The sequence below is a fragment of the Habropoda laboriosa genome, unplaced genomic scaffold (assembly GCF_001263275.1).
Source record: "Habropoda laboriosa isolate 0110345459 unplaced genomic scaffold, ASM126327v1 scaffold1391, whole genome shotgun sequence".
NCBI lineage: Eukaryota > Metazoa > Arthropoda > Insecta > Hymenoptera > Apidae > Habropoda > Habropoda laboriosa.
The window spans coordinates 92,384-105,791 of NW_017101465.1; the positions used below are offsets into that span (position 1 = coordinate 92,384).

Below are 13,408 nucleotides of genomic sequence, written 5' to 3' on the forward strand. Positions count from 1 at the left end.
AAGGGCTTGGATTACGCTCAGGGAATCTGTGTATTCCCTCAGGGAATTTGTGATTTGTCTTTTCCTAAAATCACCAATCAGTTTACTCCGGTGCGTCGCAACCTCCCTCCATTTCGCCCTTAGTGCGTTATCTTAGGGTGGGGTGTACAATGACCGGAGAAAGTGTTCGGTGGACGGATGCGTGGGAATCCTGTGGAATCTGCGCTTTTCTAGGCTTTGTTAACGTCAAGTGGCCCATCGACGTTGGCAAAAGTCGTGGGCCACTTTTCTATTTTTCGTTCGGAGACTCCAGGATTTATGGCAGGGTCTGGTCCTAGGGACTAAGTGTCGCAGGCAACGCAATAAACACTTGTGGTGTTTTGAGGAAGCGATATTTGCCTGCGACGGCGACCACTTGACGTTGTGGTTCCTTAGATTTTAAACGTAAGACTAAACTTCCCTTGTTTGGGCCCAGTATTTATATGGGGCCCTACTGGAGGGGATGGACGCTGTGGCATGCGCGTGGGGTGAAGAAATTTCGGAAGAGGACTCGGAAAATCGCGGTATCGGGAAAAGCCATCTTGGCGTCGGTCTGAAATGCAGGGAAGGTGTCCTAACGGATCGGGCGAATTTTTAAGGAGATGTGTATCATAGGACATGGAAAATCCATTCGCATACCACAGGTCGGGTGCCGCCTACCGCGACTGGACTAAGTGTCGCAGGCAACGTAATAAACACTTGTGGTGTTTTGAGGAAACGATATTTGCCTGCGACGGCGACCACTTTCCCGTGGCGGTCGCCACAGTAATAGAAAATTGGTGGTACCTTACTACATATTATACAAGTTAAAGGTGATTGACTCCTTAACCTGTAACAACGTGTCGGACTCGTGGCAAAGATTCTGGTGAAGATGTGAGAAAAATTAATTATAATCCTAACTTTCGTTTCAATTCACAAGACTGAGGATTACCACGTGTATACTATGTTCAAAATGAGAGTAACCTCGCTTTGCGCATGGGACGTGCCTAAGGCAGGGCTAGAACCACTAGAACGTCCACACCCCCACTTAACCGCCTACGTTTGTCTCCGTCTTACCCTCTGTCTATGCGTAGAACGGACGAGAATCGGTCCGAGAGCGAGGTTACTCTCATTTTGAACGATGTATAGAATGTATATAGTTTTTGGTCAAATTAAAAGATCTTCCAATGCAAAAGATTAAGAGACGACACTTGACAGGTATAGGTACCGCCTGCGTTGCAATGGAATCATCCAATGTGTCGTGACAATTTAAAGATAAAATGAAGTGAAGAAGATCCAAAAGTGGGTCCCTCGTGAATGAACGAAAGTCAGAGAAATTTCTCAATCGACTGATAACATGTGATGAAAAATGAATTCCTTATAATAATCAACGAACGTTTGCTCAATGGTTAGATGCAAATAAACCACCAAAATCTTTCCCATTCTTCAAATAAATTATAAAAATATGTAAGTATACCTACTGAGCCAACAACTTCGGAACAACAGGATCTTTTTGACAATGAAAGTGGAACTTTTCATAATTTATAATATCGGTTCAGACACGGAATGGTTTTCGTTCAAACAATATTTTCGGTAATAAAATTCGACTGTTTATATATGTATATGTATGTACTTATGTATATAGCGTAGCGGATAATACCGCGGGTACCATCCGGCATTCTTGGTAAGAATGTTTTATCTGATGCGATACGTGTCTGAATATGTCGAACATACATACATAATTGAACAGCATAACTACGTTTTCTTTTCATCTAATAATAATCCTAGGCAGGCTACATCTATTAGAGATAAATACGAAAACATTATTAAGCAATAGCTTCTACAAAACAAATGGCTCGTACACAATAAATTGTAATTATAAAGGAAACCTCAAGAAAAGTATTAATATTTTTTAAGATTTAGAAAAGTGAAAAGCAAACATTTCTTTATTTTTCCTGAATAATAAAAATAGTTTCGTTGTTTTAAAAAATAGCTTATGAATTCCGTGTCTCAAAAATCGACACGTGGTTCATTTGTTACCGACTGCTCACGCGAGGCTCGATCGTTGCCTATTGTTCATAGAAGGGTAACTGCAATAGCCTTATTCAATCGTGATTGGCTGGCTATCAGCGAAGACGTAAGAGTAACTGCGAAAGCCTTATTTTATCGCTATTGGCTGATTAACAGCGAGATGTCGCAATTTCTCCTACTTACATCCAGGTCTGTAGTGGAGGGTGTACGTCGTATACCCTGTGGTTTGATCTGAACAAATAGCGTATACCCTGTGCTTATTGAAAATTTAAAAAATTTTGAGACATTAAATGTTTGAATATTCACATAAATATTTTAAATTGTGTGAGAAAATCCGTCCCGAAGACGGTGAAGCGAGCACCTTGAAGCCAGGCCCAGCGCGCTCGGTGGGGACGGACTCGTCCCTTTGGGTTTTTCCCTGGGCCTGTTCGCGTAGGGCAGGACAGGGATCGGCAGTCCTCACTCTTCACGAGACCCTCGAAGCACACTTTTTTGCGAACGACGCTCAGATAACGCGGATATAATTCTTGTGTAACAAACGTAGACACGTTCAATTAATTTCACGCCCACTTTACTCCGAGTCAGAGTACTTTCTGACAATATTTTCAATATTTAATTATTACTATGCCGTGTTTAATGGCTGCGAGGTGGATGAGGAAATATAGTCTGAGTAGAAAAACTGCGTTCAGCGTAAATACGCAGGGTTTTCATATAGAGAGGACAGAAAGACAGAAATAAAGATACTGATAAAGATAGGAAAGTGGTGGAAAGGGAAATTCATAGAAAACACGGTCATTCACCGTCGTGAAAATCTGAACGTCACATGTGTGCTTCCTAGGCTACTCGAGGACGAAGGCAAGATTCTTAACAGCGGAAAGAAAAAAGAGAAAACTGAAAATCTGAAGAAGTCGGAAAAGAGGAAGTTTGTGCAGAAGAATAGAAAAAGGTTTCGCACAGTGCTCTGATAAGAGTGTGTCAAACAAGGATAAAATACAAAGGTCGAAGGACACTCGAAACGAGGGAAAGCCAAGTATATGTATACGCAACCTATGCGGTTGGACAGGACCAGAGCCGGGTTATTCTTCAAAAAACCACCGAGAAGCCTCACTTGTCTGCGCAAATTCAACGGCGCAGTGTCACCACTGCGGGGAAGAAAAGGACACTTCCTAGCACACGCTGGTGAAACGTCTAGCCTGAGTGGTGGCGAAAAGAGCGTTCAGGCGAGTTGTATGCTGGAGGGAGATAAGAGTTCGTGGACGAATTGGTATATGGCTAACCTGGGAGACACTGGGATAAAAGTATAGTCGATGGAAGAAATATAACGAGGTCGTAAAATCGGTCAGGCGTCAAAGTTTACGCGTTCGAGCATATCAAGAAGCGAATGGACAGAAACCTGAGAATATAAGGACTCGAAACCTCAATCAGGATCGCATGACGCATGCCTAAGCTTTGATTCAATCTGTTGCGAAAATCAGGAAAATTCGCTCCTTTAAGCGACTATAATTTAAAATACTTTTTAAACTGCGACAGTTGCCGGTGGTAGTTTCGCTGATTCCTGGCAGTGCGAGCGAAATAGTTTTGCATTGTCGTTGTCTAACCTACACACACGCATTCGTCCACAAAACCAGCCGAATGTTTGGGTTTAGGTGTCGATGACTTCAGATATCTATCTCACACTGATTACCTGTGATGACGTCACCAGGGCATCAACCTCGCCAGGTGATCGACCGCGGAAAATCAATTCAGTATCGACGAAATTTTTAAATTCCTCCGTTCGAGAATTTTCGGTGACAATCCCTTGGCAGGGTATAAAACGCGAGTCAGAAGACACTTCGCGGTCTTCTGCCTTTTGTCTTCTATGCGATTCTGAGGTACAAAACGTATCCAAGTATCTTCACCAGCGAGCTTCGCTGTAATTTCTTTCGCGCGTTAATATTGCCGTGATCGCCAACTTTTCTTTGCATTTCTATTGTTCTTGTGTATCATTGTATTTTCGTGTATTCTTCAATGTAATTGTTTCCTTACACGTCTAATTGATTCCGGTCTATTTCACACTGTAAGTATTACAAAACACAATCCTAATCGAAAAACGAAAAATTCCACTTTCGATCCTGTGTGTTACTGCGTCAAAGGGTCTGCGGCTACTTCATGCTTTAATTTACGACCTATCTGTATTTCTTGCACCCTTTTTCGACTTATACATATATTACTTGCAGCGTTGAATTCTTTTTACAATGTAAACGAATACTAAACCTGCTTCTGTTTATAAGTTGTGCAATTTCACTGTTGACTTTCCTTCTTTATATCACTTCCCTATTATTGTCCGGCAAAGCAAACTTGAGGCTTCTGACATCATCGTCTGACCAAAGAAACGGAAAATATCCTCGCTACTCTTCGGTCTTACACTGTCGTCGCTTGAGAGGAAGTTGCGGTGCTGCCAGGCTTTCCTTGATCCATCTGAAAAAAGTTGCTAAAGAAGGAAAAAGCGTGGAGTCAGCGATCGCTCCTCCCTCCGGCAGACACATGACGACTCTTAGAAGTAATGTTTGAAAGATTCATAGCGGAAAATGCATCTATCTCCTATCCACCGTCACCGGTCAGCGCTGTTAACCCTTTGACTGCTAATGACTTATACATATATAGGCTCTCTTATATTCATCGGTACACACCTATTCCCTGATTTACACGAAAGATCGGTTCCTCAGAATACTGTGTAAAACGAAATCATGGCTTTTTGGTATGGGAACCGTGTAAATTGAAATAAAAAGGAACAAAATGCGCATAATTGAGTCAGTTATTCAATTAAATTCATATATTTCAACGTAAAATAAAAATAAAATACAAATGAAAAAGAAAAAATATCAGCCAGAGTCAGGGTTTAGTGTCGAGCGAGCGATCGATGATAATAGCCGGTCGCCAATGAAAGATCCACGTCGGCAGCAAACTTTGTTATAATACAATATGAATGCTTTTTGTGTACAAAAGAAAGGGGAATACCCATTTTTAGGTTTAATATCAGTGTTAACAAACGAACGGTACTAAAAAATGTCTGTATAAATATGTGCGCAGCATAAATTTTCGTTTTTAGCAGTTTATATTTTTGAAAACCGTGTAAAAAAAAGTACCCTGTAAATCGGGAAATAGGCGTATATATACGACCAATAAAATTTGTTTACTACAATACATTTGCTGTTTTACTAAACTGGTGTAACGGTAGGCTTCTTGTTATATGACGCATAGTAACCGTATCCAAATGAACTTCGACGACAATTTCGTTATTGTGTGCTTACAATGTATTTTTTAGCGAGTCCCAGTGACATACATGCAAATATAGCGCCGCATAATCTGATGATTCTGAGCTAGAGCATGCCGCAATCAAAGAGTTAAACGCGCGTCTCTATTTATTGCATATTTTTTACCAGTTATTATCAGTTTTGACGGACAAACGTTGCATAGTAGCGTATCAAAATGTGATTAATTTTGGCTTTCGGGTGTAAGCCGTGTTCTTATAAAAAATTATACCGACGTTTCGTAAGCATTGCAGCTCACTTCATTAAGATGCGTGAAACACACTGACAATGGAGTGCGTTTAAAGGAGGCGTATTATTTATACAAAAGTTCATGTTCCGTTTTATTGCTCACCAATCAAGTAGATGTTTTTAATTGGCCAGCTGAACAATTAAAAGGGGCACGTACTCCCTTTACGTAGGGTTGCCATCCGTCCGGGTTTCCCCGGATTTGTCCTAGTTTTTAAGGCGTCCGTGGACTTCCGGGGAACTTTTCTGTAGTGACCCGGGTTTTCCGATGCTCGCTCGCTGTCCAAACTAGGAGTGATTTTCAAGTGTTGCGTTCGCATCAGACACATCAGAAGCAGTCTAAATGCAAACGCAGGAAAGGAAAAAAGAATAGAAGTGTCCGGGTTTCAAGCAGAAAAGTCCGGGGTTTTAATGCTCTGCATTCTAGATTAGTGACTTTATAAATGGCAACCCTACCTTTACGCATCAACCGTGGTACGGAGGCCACCAAATTTTTCTATGCTGTTCCGCCCGGTAGAAGATGGTTAGGGTCGCAATATCAGTCGCGGGAGATTCCTGGAAGTGTTTCCAAGAGTTCCCAGGGCTTCCTCTGCGCGCCTAACGAGGGCCACCCTTGGGGTTTTATTGGGTAGAAATCCCACTCTAACTTCCCGCCAAAGGAAAGCAGAGTATCTTTTAGATCTCCCACATGTAAAAAAAAAAGGGTATGTCTATTGTAATGATTGTTACTGTGAATAAATATGTTAGCTTTTGGCGGAGTTGTGACTATTTAAATTTAGATGACTAAATTGGACAAAACTTTTCCACCGACCTCATAGAAGCATAATCTAAATCACTATCACGTAAACTGTCTTTATCCAAAACAGGAAAAACTGCGCTTTGGATGCGGTTGTGGAAGAAATGAAATTGGACTCACTTGTTGATTATTTTGGATCTTTGCGGCGGATCTTGCGGTTTTTGTAGAAATCACGGTATCCTGCCAAATCCGTATATAAAGCTAGTTAGTTGCAGCTGCCAATCAAACGGTATTAATCGTTCCGATCTTAACACTTTTTTCATTTTACATTTCACTGTAGAGTGTAATTGAAGTTTGAGTATCGTATTTCTTATAACGTCTGTAGTATAACAAGTTCAAAGAAAACATTTCTCGGCGTGAATTTGCATCACGTAAATTTTCTATTCATTTCACTTGCTACTCCTTTTTCTCATTTTCAATTAAAAAATTATCCATAAAAATGGCGGAGGATAAGTCCGGTATTTTGTATCTCTTTGATCGACCTGCTGAGCCGGTTTACGTCCCCAAAGGAGAGAAGAAAGTCGCTTTTGATATTCCATCTGACTATTTGGTAAGTGTTATTCCTCGTTTTTTGAACTAACATTTAAATGAAATATGCAAATACTTTCTTTACGTACATAACACAGATATTTATATCCTCTTGTACTCGAGTTAAAGTTTATTTTGATATGTTTCATTTATTGTGCCAATGATATTACGATATCCAGTGATTTTTTATGATAATTTTTGCTAAATAATACTGTGAGGGAAGTTGAATAGAGGCGCAGTGAAGCATGCCTGTTGCCGATTGTTGATAATCGGCTTTTAAAGATGGAGAATTATTTTACGATAAAAATTAAAATTAATGTATTTGCTGTTATTACATTCCGGATTACACTAGTCTTGTAGCGTAAAAGATTAGTATTTTAAAATATTAAAACAAGATAAATACTTCCTCCATGAAGTATTTAATATGAAAGTAATGTATTAAACTAATATTTCGTATCTATTGAAAAAAAAACTAGTAAACAGTATAAATATTTCTTTTTAATTCAACATTATTTACGAGCGTTGCCATGATAATATAATAATTAAAAAGTATGTTCCTCAATTAAAAGGTATGCTCAAAATAGTTAAGTACTATATCTTCTACATATTATGCAATTATATAATAAAATTTTAAGCAATTTTATTATACAATAAAATTAGGCATTCATATTATTTTTGTTGTGAAAAAATTTTTGCTAGATTTTTAACGAAATTTCAATTACTCAGTATTAATCACTACATTCAGATCGAATTTTTTGATACTCAACGTTTTCAATAATTTGTTCAGCCTGACAGATATCGTCCCGTGGCTACTCAAGTGTTCAATCGTTTCGGTGACGATGCAGACACAAAACTTCAAGTGAAGCAGATTACACTTCCTGATCTTAGCATTCCGATGCAACTTGAACGTCATCAAGCATTTTCCTTGTTTATTCCATCGCATCGCAAAGGAGCTGCACGACTAATCAACATTTTTATGGGTAAACAAATCTCTTTTCACTTTTATATGTATTTCTATCTAGTTCTTTCACTTTTCCTTTTTAATTGATTAATATGTCATAATTTCATTAGAAACCAACTCTTATATCATTAGAAGTCAAAATCATAAAAATTCTAACAGAATATTAGTTTATAGACAATTAATGATAAATTCACAAGAACCGTGAATTCTTATCATTTCGATCTTCTTTTATACTTTTTACGATACTTCTTTTATACGTTTTTACTAGCTATTTCTTTAAAAACCGTTAAAGTATTATGTTACGCATAGTATACCGATTAGTAACTTACTTATTAATTATTCAGAAAATGGTATACCACGAAAAGTGAGCAATTTCAAGGATTCGTTTGTATGGTTGCTTAAGATGAATATAAACTTACTGTATACTCCTACTCCGAATCATTTAACAAAGTTGTTCAACTACTGTTTTTCCTTATCTTTCTGGAATTATTGTTTTGGCACTCGGATTACATGTACTTTGACGGCTGACTGATTTTACGACCGTACTATATTGTTTCCACCGACTATACATAGCAATTCACACTTGTATAACGCGGCCGTCGTTTTGTGAAAGTTAACAGATCGTTTTGCGAAAGTTAACAGTGTCTACACACATCTTTAACACATATTATATTTTTGTGAATTGGAACTATTTTTGATGATGAGACTAAATAATTTCGGATATCGGAAAATAGGGGTCATCCTAGAGAACACGTTACTCACATATGTAAAATTTATTGATTGTGTACTATTTTTTTATATTTTTGGCTATAGGTATGAGGACATACGACGACTTCCTATCTCTCGCGGTATATTGCCGTGATCGTATGAACCCACATTTGTTTATTTATGCCTTATCGGTGGCGATACTTCATCGTCCTGATACAAAGAACCTACCAGTACCACCATTGACTGAAGTATTTCCGGATAAATACATGGATAGTGGAATATTTGCTAGGGCCAGGGAGGAAGCTAACGTCGTTCCTGCAGGTGCAAGGGTATGTAGAGACATTCGTAATTTATAGATCTATCAAATGTAATTATGAGTCATTATTTTGAGAGATAAGTAAAATCATGAACATTTTTCATTGACTGTGTACATGAAAAATTTTACATGCAACATTAAGATTCGAGCCCTTTCATGGTACAGAAATGATTGCAACGAAGATTATTAGCAAAATATGTATTTAACAAGGTTATTAAAATAACGTAAATAGAGAAAATTTTTGGATCGACTAAATATATTTCTTGGACACAGGTACCACTTGAAATTCCACTAGATTACACTGCATCAGATCTTGATGAGGAGCATCGCGTTGCTTATTGGAGAGAAGATATTGGAATCAATCTTCATCACTGGCACTGGCATTTGGTCTATCCGGCTGAAGCTGACATGCGTATTGTTAACAAGGATCGACGTGGAGAACTCTTTTACTATATGCATCAACAGATCATGGCTAGGTTAGTGCTGAAAACACTAAAATTATACGAAACCTTTTATTTTTATTCTATTCACGTTAAGATTATGTAATACAGAACCTATTTGTAGAAATCAAAGTTATCAGATATTTGTATAATACAAAAACGTATCAAAATGAAACAGTTGCGATTTAAATACAACATTTGCAGGTACAATTGCGAACGTCTCAGTAATCGACTTACTCGAGTGAAGCGATATATCAATTGGCGTGAACCGATTCCAGAGGCTTATTTCCCAAAGCTAGATTCCCTAGTCGCCAGTCGAACATGGCCATCCCGAACGAGAGGCGCAATCCTGAAAGACATCAACCGACAAGTGGACGATTTGAACTTCGACATCCAGGATTTAGAAAGGTGGCGCGATCGTATCTATGAAGCGATCCACACGGGATCTGTGATTAATACAAGAGGCGAAAGGATTCCCTTGACCGAAAAAAGTGGCATCGACGTCCTTGGAAATATTGTGGAAGCTAGCATTTTGTCTCCTAATATGAATGTCTACGGTGATCTTCATAATTTCGGTCACGTCGCCATTTCTTATGTCCACGATCCCGATCATCGTTATTTGGTAAGCACGCACGAGACAATTACAGATGACAATGCATTGTTTCCTTGAAAATTGTTAGGTACTCGTGCGAAAATTCTAATTATTCTAAAGGAAGTTGGGCGTTATTGTAATATTATGCGACTTCTTAACTTTTAAGCCAATAGTTTATTTCGTAACCAGATTAACTGTTGCTGCTGCTTAAAATTTACTTTTTCTTTAAAATGTTAATATTAATATAATTTACGAAATATGAAAGTTTATATGTTGAAATTTTAACATATTAACGGTACAAAGAATGATTGTCTTATGAATTAAAGTGGCCTTGGTTTATGTTTCCGAATGTGTATTTACTAAACTACATAAAAGTATTGATTAGCAAACAACGAATATATTTTTTCACAATAGCCCACAGAATATTTACAATTCGCAAATCTTAGATCAAGTAACTAAATAATCAATATTTTTTTATTTTTAGGAAAGTTTTAGTATCATGGGTGATACAGCAACTGATATGAGGGATCCTATATTCTATAGATGGCATGCATTTATTGACGATATCTTCCAGGAACATAAAAACACGTTACCTCAGTACACCGTACAGCAGGTTTGATACTTTTTTTATATTTTCCAGTATTGTAGTTTAAATATCTTATTAAAATGTAAAATATAAATATCGTAGCTAAAAGGAATGAATTACAGTAAGGACGGCAGATAGAAAATTTAAAATAAAATTGAATCTTTAAAATAATAAATAAATATTCAAAGATTAGGCATACGTATAATAAAACTCTAACAATACGTGCTGTAGTATAATTTATTTTAACATCGACAATAACAGATAGTAGTAAGTTTGTACAATTACACTGTAGTTTGAAATTTTATCACATAAATATTATACACTGCTACGCATCTTTATACACTTCAACTTATGTATTATATATATTCATAGAAATTACACAGATCGGTGACTTGTATTAATAACTGTTGATATGACATTTTTCGTTTTTCGACTAGGACTGAATCAAAGCTAAAGCGTATTTCATGCAAGCCTGACTAAGGTTTCGGGTCCTTATATTCTCAGGTTTCTGTCCATTCGCTTGTTGATATGTTCGAACGTATAAACTTGGACGCCTAACCGATTTGACGCCCTCCCTATGTTTCTTCCATCGACTATACTTTTATCTCAGTGGCTCCCGGTATTAGCCATACGTCGATTCGTCCGCGTAAACTATCCCAGAGATTCCCGGCATTAACCATACACATCTTTGGCTCCTGGTGTTAGCCCGGATATACACCGGTTCGTCCTACTTTCCTAGCCATAGACCCGTTTTAACCATAAAGCCCAGGCTACACTCGCCGTGCTCCGCATACCGGTACTCGCAACGCGTGACAAGACTATAAAATTCAACTTGGAACAATCATTTTGATTAAATAATTTAGATATATTTGGTGAATTGATAAGACATAGGACTGAACTGTAACTGTTTCTTGCATAGGACTGATAACATTAACAGATAAACTTTATGTTTTATTGTTCACAGTTGGATTTCTCAGGTGTTGAAATAAGGGACGTTAGACTAACAACCAATCAGCAGCGAAATATTCTGAACACTTTCTGGACCAAGAGTGACGTTGATTTGTCCCGTGGACTCGATTTCACCCCACGAGGTGCAGTGCTCGCTAGATTCACCCATTTGAATTACGCCGAGTTTACATACACGATTATTGTTAACAATCGTAATGCGACGCGAAAAAGAGGCACCGTCCGCATCTATATAGCGCCAAAACAGGATGAACGTGGACTACCATTTACATTCAGATCTCAAAAGAATTTAATGATTGAAATGGACAAGTTTACAGTAAATCGTACGTTGCCAAATATTTATGATTCTATATTATACATTTGAATAACAGTTCACATTCTGTAACATTCTTTTCATCGTGATGTCTTCCAGACTTTTCGAATACATATTAAATAATTAGATTTGCAAACGTACTGAGTCGTTTGAAAGCAGTAAACGTAGCTTATATTAACATTATATATCGCCCTAACGACGAGATGTATTTTTAGTACAATTTTAAGTACAATAGTTTAATTGCAATGTCTATCTTATTGCAGTTCGTCCAGGTGAAAATACAATTGAACGCAAATCAACGGAATCATCAATAACTATACCTTTCGAGAGAACTTTCCGCAATTTAGACGAAAATAGGCCAACAGGAGTTGAAGCGTTGGACGAGTTCAACATGTGCGGATGTGGATGGCCACAACACATGCTTGCACCGAAAGGAAACAGAGAGGGCTTCCTAATGGAATTGTTCGTTATGGTGTCTGATTATACTGGTGATGCTGTGAGTATTTTTCCTTATACTTCGTATAACTTTAGTATTGAATATTTTTTGACTGTATTATCATACTATAAAGTATTTATTTTCTTCATATCTTAATAGATAGTTATACTATAAAACAATATAAAACATTCTTTTTACAATGTAATTAGATTTGTACGTAACTTTTAACTTAACGAATAAGGTTTAGCTAATTTTAACATTTATACGTGGAGAAGAAACACTTGCCTGTATGAAATGCATTTATCGGCTACTCCTTATCGTACTTTTCTGTTATTCTTCTAACGAATTTAGTAAAAATCGCCCAAATTGTTTAAAAAAAAATTATATTTTAATAGATTATATAAACCGGTTTAGAAAATGTTATACCAATATAGTTCGACTTCATCTCAAAAAGTAAAATATAAAATAAGGAAATGCGAAAGAGCAATTATAGTGTAAAAGTTACATATAAATTTTTCTTTATTTAGCGAAGGGCAATACCTTTATAATAATATCTACGATGCATTAAATGTTTTCAAAGTAGATCTTACTATTTCACTACATAGTATAATATAATATAGTATAGGTGAATTTCAACCAAAGAAGACAGTACCTTTGGTTGCGTATATGTATGTACTCATTATATAGGGTATTCGGTTACTCCTAGGAGGAACATTAAGTGGTGATTTCCGAAGTCAATATAAGACGAAAATTAACAATGAAAAAGTTGCGTTTGAGGTTTCGTTTTTCAATAATTGACATTTTAAAATATCCCTGAAGCCAAGCAAACCTCCCTACACCAGTGAATATTGGACATGTCAGGACACGAGGGTACAGTGATCCTCAAAATCAACGACACATGGTCGGCACCTTATTTCGTACAAGTCGTAAATAAAAGAACAACGACATTTAACGCCGTAAACTGCATTATCGACTTCTTCGTTTGTTTCACTAGGATACATGTGCATGTCAGTAATAGTGTCGCAGAAGTCGGTAATGGCGTTTACGGTGCTGCATGTTTCTGTCTTCTTTTCTATGACTTGTATAATTCGTGGAACCGATATAGTGAGGTCGTAAAATCAGCCAAGCATCAAAGTATACGTTAAAACGCGATTCGAGCAATTCGAAGAAGATAACGAGCTCGAGCCACGCTCAAGGCCGTT

The 13,408-nt window shown here is 37.4% G+C and overlaps 1 protein-coding gene across 1 annotated transcript; it reads left to right on the forward strand.

Moving 5' to 3' along the window:
* Window positions 1–6,799: 6,799 nt before the first annotated feature.
* On the forward strand, window positions 6,800–12,266 carry LOC108578188 (phenoloxidase 2-like; the record flags this gene model as incomplete). The annotated part of the gene is made up of 8 exons (XM_017941469.1): window positions 6,800–6,910; window positions 7,676–7,868; window positions 8,663–8,886; window positions 9,147–9,349; window positions 9,518–9,935; window positions 10,390–10,518; window positions 11,456–11,780; window positions 12,034–12,266. Coding segments are annotated over exons 1-8 (1,836 nt in total), but the record flags the coding sequence as incomplete, so codon positions are not given.
* Window positions 12,267–13,408: the final 1,142 nt, after the last annotated feature.